We start from the raw sequence: 10,728 nt of genomic DNA, 5'->3' as shown, positions 1-10,728 counted from the left end.
GAACTGTGTCCGCATCTGTTCCTTCAGCAATAGATTCGCGACGCTCGCTGTGTCATTTGTGACACCACTTCCTTTACTAAGTGTTGCATGGCCTAAAACCTGAATGCGTGTAGCGAATGATCGAACGTCCTCTCCAACCTGCTGTGCGGCACACATGAACTTTTGGAGGCGCACACTGTACGGTTCCGTGTCGAACCGTTCAATCAAGATAGTTTTGAGCTCTTCGAACGTTTTGGCCGTTTTAGCTTTCTCATCATTCCATATGAATTCCCTAGCTGATTCGGTCATCTTACACTTGCACATGCAAATAATTTGCTCATCGCTCCAGACTCCCATCTTTGCAACCTGCTCTAACATATTCAGAAAATCTCTAACGCCCGATCCATCTCCCGAGAAGTTAGGAATGAGATGGCTGAAAGCAAGAATACTAGGACCCATTGTCGGACCTTTGGATGACACCTCTAAGGACATTGTGACCGGCTGAACGTACCAGATATCCCGATATCTGCCGCTCTCCTTCCACGCACTTTAACGGAGGGGTCCTTATGTAAGGGTCTCCGTTAATGCCCCAAAGCAATGGTATCCCACCGCTGCCACCAATGTGATGACCGCTCCCGGTAGGAACGACAGCACACGAGATAGGGGTACCTTTGGGGTAGTTTGTGGAAGGAACGAGGCCAACACCAGTAAATAATGGGCACACAATTTAATCTAACACAAGAGATCTGTGCACAGGCTGCCGGCTCACCACAATTGGACGTTGTCCTTGGGGCACAATCTGTGACGGCACAGTGTTGATGGACGCTGTCGAGCTGCTTGTTGGGAGGATCCACGGTCTGAAGTCCGTTTCGGGCCTTGCGACACCAGTTGTTCCGGGTTCCCCGTCCGAGCGATGACTTCTTGCTGCAGGCGGTTCTGTGTCGAGTCTTGGTCGTCCGTCCTCACTTCTCCTCTCCTGGTTATGGAGCTGCTCCCCTTTTATGGACTCTCCGGTCACCGTTCCCACTCACATCCCTTGCTTAGGGAAAAGCCGGCCAAGTAATGAAACGGCTTCCTGGAATCGGCGGTTTCGTGTGAAGTCGTGATCGCCTTCCCTCTTCCCATCTGTCGCTTCAGTTTACGTGCCCTGCTAGCCTCCGCAGGCCACGGCTATTCCCTGCTTTGGGAAGAGTCGGGAAAACAGGGAAATTGCTAAAAAGAGAGTTTTCTCCGCACTATATCTTCGTGCTAGACGTTGGTTCGTCAACAGTTGACTTGGCTCTGGGTGGGGGCGTTCAAACAATGTCGTGCTGTCCATTCTTTCAAACGGCCGCTGTCACTCCAGGGGTGCTCATACACACACAAAGAAGATGCTCGTAGAAGTATACGACTGGTCTGCTCGATGGGCACATCTGGAGAGCCCATTTAGTTATTCTAGGAACCTCACTTCCTAGGAACATCACAAGGGTTGTTAAAGTTACTTTTTAAAAGTATTTGAGTTACAGTTACAGATACATGGGTTCAAATTGTATCTGAGTTACAGCTACAGATACGTTATTTAAAAAAAAAGGCACTGATACAGTTACGGGCACCTCAAAAAATATACTCAGTACTTTTACAGTTACTTTCTACATTTTACCAATTGAATTAATTTGCAGAGTTGCTATCACTTTTCCGTCCAGTCCGCTGCCTCTTTCACTGGATCTTTATTTGAATAACAGAATGGGCAAACATTGACTAGATAGCACTGACAGGAACTGACTGATAGCGCATGACTAAAAAGTATACTGGACTAGCAAGCAATGCCGCATTGAAATGGTGATGGTGCTAATGGAAGAGCTCGCCGTCGTCGGCCTGACAGAGGTGGGCAACGTCACGACTAACGCACTGGGAGAATGTGCGTCCTAGGCCGACTTCTAAGGGAACTGTGACAAAGGGAACATTGGAAAGCTATGATAAGTCGATAGCTCATTGTGAAATGAATTATCAACTTATCATAGATCTTCATCTGTGCTTACTCGCATTTTTCTCGCTTTAGTTTGCTCGAAGGAGCACAGCCATTTCAGAATTTTTAGCATTCACGTGGGGTCGGAGATTCGTAGTCACAAGACGCTCAAGTTAATATCCTCTCAACTGCGGCACTGCTTGACAGACCAGTGTTGTACTTCAAACATACAGACTTGAGTACTGGGAAGTGATGCAAGGCAGTAAGGTCTTTTCATGTCGTTAAGGCTGTGTATTTTACAAACTTCTGTTCCCACTCGGGAACCGATGTTCTCGATGGAATGAATGAAAAAGTGTGTCACAAACCTCAGCGTCACAATGTGCAGTACTGCGCTGCGTACAGCGTAGATCATTTTCTCCACTTCTCGCTCCGACAACTGCCATGCAAGACACCGTTTACTCTCCTCTAACCAATGCGTTTTGAATGGTGGACGTGACATGACAGACACAATTAATCTTTCATTTGACACCATTGAGTGAAACCGCTTCCTTATCCCTCCATTGAAGTTTCTCTAGCAGAGGTGCACAATATTTCATGCATTCACGTAACAGTCCTGTGAGTTTTGTGTGAAGCATGATAAAGGTCGGAAGAAGGTATCCCTTATACATATTCGGGGGGGGGGGGATATGTTTATTATATAATAAATAGGAGAGATAGGTTAGCCACCGCCACGGCGGCTTGCTATTCCCAGGAAGGAAAGGGGAAAATAAAGACAAACAAAAAGACAACAAACAAAGAGGAAAACAAACACGGAACTGGTCAGAGTTCACCCAGTAGGCCACAGGTACGCAGAAACTGAAAAAGTGCCTTTGTCACCTGACTATATTGTGTGGAGCCGAGCAGCGTAGCTAGAGAAAAGTCCGAAACCGTCAGGCGAGCGATGTGCGACCGTAGGAGAATACGATGTCGGTGGTAACGGGTGCAGTGGACCAGCAAGCGCGGGATGTCTCCTTCAACATGACAGGTGGGGCAGTTGGGTGACGAAAGGTGGCCCATCTTAAAGAGGAGCAGTGGAGTCCGCGTCACATTCAATCGAAGCCTGTGAAACAGGGACTCTTCCTCCCTTGGGTGGCGGCCTACCAGTGTGTGGGTCATCGTAGGGCCAATCGAGCGCAGAAAAGGGTTGGTCCTGGTAGCCTCTTGAAAAAAGGCCTGAGAGCTATTTCTGCAGTATCGGTGAATGGCTGGCCGACAGGCAGACGGGGTAAGCAGGACAGAAGTGACAGACCCAGCTGCACGAGCACACCTGGCCACAGAATCGGCAATGGCATTCCCCGAGATACCAACGTGGCCCGGGATCGACTGGAACCACACACTGTGACCTAGAGACGACAGTATGGCGTGCAGGCAAAGGATCTCCGTGTATAGATGTCGTTGATAACTTTGGGCGAATACGATGTCAGGGCTTCCAAGGCTGACTTACTATCCGAAAGGATAGCCCACGCTCTTGGTGTCGACGAAGAGATGTACCGCCGAGCACATAAGATAACAAAAGGCTTCTGCTTCGGTTGATGAAAGCTCGGGCAGCAGCTTGAAACCGCGCTCGTATGCTTCCTCAGGAATGTGAAATGCAGATGATGATCCATCGGATGCCACCGAGCCGTCAGTGTAAATCTCCATTCGATTTGAGTGCAGGGAGTAGAGATGTTGCAGCGCTAGTTGGCATGCCACAACAGCTGGGACATGGCTCTTTTTCGGAAGACCAGGAACGGATGTGTGCACTTGGGGCAGACTTAAGGTTCACAACGGCTCCGTATAGGAGACCAAGGTATGCGATGGTGGGATTTGTCCCTGTAGTCGCAGAACAGCTTGGTCTTACGCAGAAGCGGGGCAACGCTGCGTAACATCACGAAGGTGGTGACATGGGTGGCCGTACAAGACAGCGTATGTAAGTTTGGAGGGTTGCAGTGTTCCGGATGATAAGCACGGAAGGAACCCGCGCTTTGGCGATAGCAGAGAAGGTTTCCGTGGTCTTCGGGAACTCCCAAGCAAGTGCGCAGGCTACGAGCTTGAATATTAAGCAGTTGCCGTTCCTTGAAGGGGGAAATACCGTGCAACACAGGCAAGCAGTAGCGTAAAGGGCCCATAATAAGAGAGTTGTGTACCTGGAGGAGGTCGGTGCAAGAAGGACCCCAAAAGAACCCACAGAGGCGGCGCAGCACGCTAATATAAGAGCTTATGGTGGCCACAGAGGGAAGTAATCCTAAACGTTCCTCAAGGCTCCATTTTGGGACCTTTCCTATTTCTTATCTATGCTAATGATCTCCATGATTACCTACACGAAGACTGTTTCGTTTATGCAGACGACACTAACATTTTTATTGACGCATCCAATACTATGAGCTTGTTTGCAAAGGCAAATAACGTTTTACGTCGGTTCTCCATCTGGCTTTCTGCCAACAAACTGGTTCCAAATATTGACAATATTTCGCCCCCGACAAAAATATTTGGACCTAGACCAGGTAAAGCTATACTTCACAGACCGCCCTCTCAGCAGAGTGTCTTGAGTCAAATTTCTCGGCGTTATTTTACATGAAAACCTAGCATGGGACGATCGTGTTAAGTCTGTCCGACTCAAAATCACCTCCGCTTTGTTCGCACTTTCTGAGTTAAGACAATTTCTTTCTATCCAGGCGCTTCTAATGGTTTACCATGCTCTAGTCCACTCCAATATTTCGTACGCTCTGGAGGTCTATGGGCTGACCTATCCCTCCACCCTTCTTCCTATTTTACACTCCCAAAGGAGGGCCCTGAGGATAATGTTGTTCATACCCCCTTGCGAATCAATAACGTTTGCCTTTCAGTGTTTGTCAGCACAAGATATTTATTCTCTTGTTAAGCATAAAATCGCACTTTTCATGTACAAGTTGATCCATGGGGCTATCACGGACCACTTGATCTCTCTCAATCGTGTTCATACATTGTACAACCTACGTCATCAACCTGACATGCTTCAACTTCCTTATTCACGTACGAATTATGGAATATTTTCAATGTCTTTCTTTGGTTACAAGGTATGTAATTCCCTACCGTTGCATATCAGAACCCTGTCTTCCTTTTTTCAGTTTAAGAGATATTCCCGTCTATATCTATCACAATGGTAGTGGGACACGAAAGCTGTATGATTTAGTAATAATCTCCTCCTTTCTTTCTTGGCATAAGACACCCTTTATATGACTTATGCAATTGTTTTATCTATGTCAGTAATGCTCTTTGCTTACTACAGGTTGCACCATAATGTTTCACTTTCCTTTTCAATGCATTTCTGTCAGTTGTTTGTCAATGTCTTTTTTTTTCCTTTCTTTCCCACAAGGCATGTTATATTCATGTACGTCTGTGTATCTACTGCTGGGACTGTTATACAGGGTACGCCCTCACAGTCCCATTTGTAACTCATTGAAACTCAGAAAGAGTTAATAAAACCTGAAACCTGAAACCTAATCTGTCGAGACCATGTCAGACACCGATCAATGATGATGCCAAGGTACTTGCACCAGGGAACAAAAGGCAGTCTTGATCCTGTCAAGAAGAGGGGGTAGCTGCAGAATGAGCGCCGTGTGAATGCCATAGCCACGGTTTTGGTTGGCGATACCGATAGCCCTCGATCAGCGGGATATGACACAGTAGCGTCTAGAGCAGATTGCAGGCGACGTTGTATGGTATCCCGCCGCACAGCAGAAGTCCATATGCAAATATCATCCGCATATATGGTGATGATACATACATACATACATATTGGGACTCCCTTTGCAACAAATTAAGAGCTTGTGCTAGTGGTGTACATACTCCCCCATAGAGTCATCACCCGCCTTTGTAAAACGAGGAATGTTAAACTTGTCAAACGTCTGTTTCGTTTCGGCGTCCTTCTGTGTGGGTACTGCATGAAGAGTCTTCGATCTCAGTTGTCCCGCAACGTAAAGCCCCAAATTATTATTGAACAGTCTTCAAGGCGTCGAGCGCACAGAGCACACACTTCAATTTAACCGTTGCCCTTTTTAGAAACAAATTTGAAGTGCTTCGGGAGCGAGTGAGAAAGCAGTGGCCGCGCTGATTGTGTGGGTTCGGCGAACTGGATTGTCCCCGCTTAAAGGTACTGTAAAGCAGCACTGATCAAATGTCATTTAGTGTGGCTATTCGATAGTTCAAGCCACCAGGACAAAAACTGCGCAAGTTTCATTCCAATCGACTGTGCAATTAATTAGAAAATTACAATTAAAGATTACAGACAACACTGTGTTGGATGTTCCCTGTGATCTCCGTACGTGTACGTGCAACTGTATCCGAAGCTCTCCACGTGAGGGTGCAACGCACCTAACCGCTGAGAAGCAAAGGGAAGCTCGCGTTACATCTGACGCGGCTGACGCAGTTTTCCTCAGTCGAAGCTGCTTTGGCAGAGCGAACTCATGTATCACGGGCGACTCGCCCGTCTCTTGCATATTGTATCCTTCTATTAAAGAGTTGAACCTAACATGGTGTCAGAAGATCGCGGATACGGTTTCACGCATCAGCCGACCGACCCATCGCTGGACACAGGTGCGGACTTTTAGTATCGTTTCTCATCGTGTGTCAACGAGCATACGACCAGTAGGCCTAACATTCCGAAACTATGGATGTGTCTTCACAACAACCGCCCCTGACCTACCAGCTCGCTGCACCAGAGCCGTTTACGTTTGTACCAGAGCACTGGACAACGTGGAAAAGACGATGGGAACGATTCCGCACCGCCTCAGGTCTCCATGCCAAGAACGCAGCCGAGCAAGTCAACTCCTTCGTGTACCTGATGGGTCCCAAAGCCGAGGAGATTTTCGCCACTCTACCAATTCCTGCAGGAAAGAAGGAATCGTACGCCGATGTCGTCGCGGCGTTCGAAGGGTTTTTCATTGTAAAGAAGAACGTGGTGTATGAACGGGCTGTGTTCAACAGCCGCTCGCAACTCGAGGGAGAGCCGGCAGCGGACTTCATCACTGCGCTGTATGCGTTAGTTGAAACATGTGAGTACGGCAACCTCAAAGACGAGCTTCTCAGGGATCGAATCGTGGTCGGAGTTCGAGACAAAAAACTGTCCACAAAGTTGCAAATGGAGAGCGACCTGACCTTGGAACGAGCAGTACTGCTTACCAAGCAAACTGAAACCGTCGGGCGGCAGCAAGAGAATCTCAAACACTCCGCCAACGCGGCGCCAGCTCAAACCGTCCATGTTGACAGACTACAAGCGAAGTCAAAACAGACAAAGAAGATCCAAGCCAAGGCTGTTTCAAGTTCAACGGAGGAACATTCTAAAGCGACACAATCATGCTACTGGTGTGGGAAGCCAGGAAAACATCCTAGGCCACAATGCCCCGCAGCAAAAGCTCGATGCAACAAGTGTGGCAAACCGGGTCATTTTGCCTCAGTATGCAAAGCCAAGCGGCTACGGCAGGTTGTTCAGCAGCCTCAAGGCACACAGAATGAGGACGAAGTGTTCTTTGCTGGAGCAATCACCACTGCTCAGAAGAAAATGCCATGGAAAGTTTCGGTCCTTGTTAATGATCAGGATGTTACTTTCCGTCTGGACACCGGTGCTGATGTCACTGTCGTACCAACTAACCTGCTATCAATACTAAAGATAGAGTCTACCCTTGTGAAGCCAGACATGGTCATCCTCGGACCAGCTAGACAACGTCTGGATGTCGTGGGAACTCTGCATGCAACTGTTGCATTTCAAGGTAAACGTGTTGAGGCAAACCTCTACGTCACAAAGGGCCTAGATGAACCACTCCTTGGGTTGGACCTTATCGAGAGTCTCGATATTCTGCGCCAAGTGAACGGAGCCTACGTAGGGCCGCTCCTGGATCCAGTCGACGAGTACCCAGAGCTGTTTCAAGGCTTGGGACAAACACTCTACGAATGCAAAATCCGATTGAAATCCGAAATTGAGCCCATTACTGTGACATCACCACGGCGCATACCGGTTCCTTTGTTGAAGGCCGTAGAGAATCAGCTCCTGAAGATGGAAAGTGAAGGCGTTATTACCAGAGTTGACGAACCAACTGACTGGTGCTCTCCCATTGTAGTAGTGCCTAAAAAGAACGGGGATGTGCGCATATGTGTGGACTACACAAATCTCAACAAATGTGTGCAACGAGAATATCACCCAATTCCAAGTGTAGAACCGCTCCTCGCTACACTAGGACAAGCCCAGTATTTTTCTCGCTTGGATGCATATTCAGGGTTTTATCAGGTCAGGCTGCATCCAGACAACTCTTCTTACCACATTCATCACCCCGTTTTGCCGATTCAAGTTCAACAGACTGCCCTTTGGTATCTCTTGTGCTCCAGAGCACTTCCAGAGAATGATTCACCAGCTGACAGGAGGACTAGATGGCATTGTATGCCACATTGACGATATTCTAGTCTGGGGAAAAACCAGGGAGGAACACGACAACCGCCTACACGAAGTCTTGAAGAGACTAAAAGAGAAAGGGCTTACACTCAATCGCAAAAAATGTGTGTTTGCACAAGAAACAATCACTTTTTTGGGGCATGTGATCAACAGAGATGGGGTCACACCAGACCAGAGTAAGATAGCTGCCATCGTGGACATGCCAGCACCTACAAATGTCACTGAACTCAAGAGGTTCCTCGGAATGGTTAACTTCATCGCACGTTTCATACCAAACCTGGCAGCCAAGACTGCCCCGTTAAGGGAACTGCTTCGCAAGGATGTCTCATTTACTTGGGACTGTGCTCAACAACATGCATTTGAAGAAGTAAAAAACTGGCTCATGTCACCACCTGTTCTGGCACTGTACTGTCCAATGAAAGCAACAATACTATCAGCCGATGCTTCAAGTTATGGCCTTGGAGCAGTCCTCATGCAGCGACAAGAGGACAAAAGTTTGCGGGTCGTTGCCTACGCATCCAAGTCACTCACGGAGGCAGAAGGTGGTTACTCTCAAATAGAAAAGGAAGCCCTTGCAGTCACATGGGCGTGTGAGAAATTCAAAGACTACGTGGTCGGATTGAAGTTTCACATAGAAACAGATCACAAGCCACTTATTTCTCTGTTCACCAGGAAACCAGTAGATGACCTCACACCGCGCCTTCAACGCTTACGTCTCAGGATGATGCGCTTCGACTATACAATGCAACATGTGCCAGGCAAAGACCTCGTAGTTGCAGATACATTGTCCAGACAACCACTCCCCGAACAAGAAAATGCACATCTCGCGGAGGAAGTTGCAGAATTTGAAGAGGCTCTTATCCGTCACGTACGTGTCCCAGATGTAAGTCATCAGAGACTTTTGCAAGCGCAAAACCAGGACGCCGTGTGCAAAACTTTGCGTACATATCTCCAGACTACCTGGCCAGACACAAAGTCACAAGTGTGTGAGGACTGCTTACCATACTGGCAGTTCAGAAATGAACTTACTTTGCATGAAGGAATTCTGATGAGAGGACAGAGATTCCTCATACCTGCAGCATTGCGTCCTTCAGTACTTAGCTCTCTCCACGACGGACACGAGGGCATAGTCAAATGCAAAAGGCGAGCCAAAGAGTCCTGCTGGTGGCCAGGCATATCGCATGATATAGTTGACATGGTGGAGAAATGTGTGAGTTGCATGAAGCAAAGACTGCCTCGGAGCCAACCTCTTATTTCAACTCCTTTCCCTGACCGCCCATGGCAAAGGGTGGCAATGGATCTTTTTTATGCCAATGGGAAGAACTACTTGTTAGTAACGGACTACTACTCCCGCTACATCGAAATCGCTCTTCTGGAGAACCAGAGGCCGGAGACAGTCATCCTTAAGTCAAAGTCGATTTTTGCGAGACATGGGATTCCGGAAACGGTGGTCACGGACAACGGGCCACAGTTTCGCTCAGAGTTCACCATTTTTGCCAAGGATTGGGGTTTTGCCCACACCACTTCGAGCCCCAAATATCCACAGAGTAATGGTTGCGCTGAAGCAGCGGTAAAAATCGCGAAAGCGAAGATCTCGAAATCGTCTGACCCTTACAGAGCACTCCTAGCGTATCGAGCAACGCCCCTGGCCAATGGTTTCAGCCCTGCTGAACTGCTGTTCAACAGACGGTTGCGCACACATGTACCTATCGCGGCGGAGCTGCTGCTACCATCTGTGCCCGATGCTGATCAGCTGAGCGCATTTGAAGGCGAAAGAAGAAAGCGTCAAGAAATAAATTTCAACAGGCGACATTCTGTCCGAGAACGTGAGGAGTTCCAACCTCAGCAGAAGGTCTGGGTAACTGACCTCAAACGCCACGGAACGATATTGAGTGTGGCTGACACTCCTCGGTCCTACTGGGTTATCACCGATCAGGGCACCGTTCGCCGAAATGCAAAGCACTTAGTGCTTGACCACCGAGGAAGCAGCATTGACGATGATCAGCTGTCTGTTTCCAGTTTGCCCTGCGTTTCTCGTCCAAGTCCATTCGATGGGACAACCCCACAAACAGTAACGGAAGCGTCTGGACCTACGTCACGTTACGGAAGACATCTGAAGCCACCAACCCGTTACGGGTACGGCCAGAGTTAAGGAGGGAGATGTTGGATGTTCCCTGTGATCTCCGTACGTGTACGTGCAACTGTATCCGAAGCTCTCCACGTGAGGGTGCAACGCACCTAACCGCTGAGAAGCAAAGGGAAGCTCGCGTTACATCTGACGCGACTGACGCAGTTTTCCTCAGTCGAAGCTGCTTTGGCAGAGCGAACTCATGTATCACGGGCGACTCGCCCGTCTCTTGCA

General features: G+C 48.4%; 1 protein-coding gene across 1 annotated transcript; it reads left to right on the top strand.

Moving 5' to 3' along the window:
* The first annotated feature begins 6,590 nt into the window (after positions 1 to 6,590).
* LOC135384981 (uncharacterized protein K02A2.6-like) lies at positions 6,591 to 10,518 on the top strand. Its single transcript, XM_064614160.1, has 2 exons — positions 6,591 to 8,204; positions 8,266 to 10,518. The coding sequence occupies exons 1-2, from the start codon at positions 6,591 to 6,593 to the stop codon at positions 10,516 to 10,518; spliced, it is 3,867 nt and encodes a 1,288-aa protein (XP_064470230.1).
* Positions 10,519 to 10,728: the final 210 nt, after the last annotated feature.

The sequence above is a fragment of the Ornithodoros turicata genome, chromosome 2 (genome assembly GCF_037126465.1).
Source record: "Ornithodoros turicata isolate Travis chromosome 2, ASM3712646v1, whole genome shotgun sequence".
Classification (NCBI taxonomy): Eukaryota; Metazoa; Arthropoda; class Arachnida; order Ixodida; family Argasidae; genus Ornithodoros; species Ornithodoros turicata.
This window is presented reverse-complemented; position numbering and strand designations above follow the sequence as displayed.

Coding starts and splice junctions, on each gene's coding strand:
- LOC135384981 (XM_064614160.1), top strand. CDS start 6,591: ATGGATGTGTCTTCACAACAACCGCCCCTGACCTACCAGCTCGCTGCA. Junction 8,205..8,265: donor CATATTCAGGGTTTTATCAG/GTCAGGCTGCAT, acceptor TGCCGATTCAAG/TTCAACAGACTGCCCTTTGG.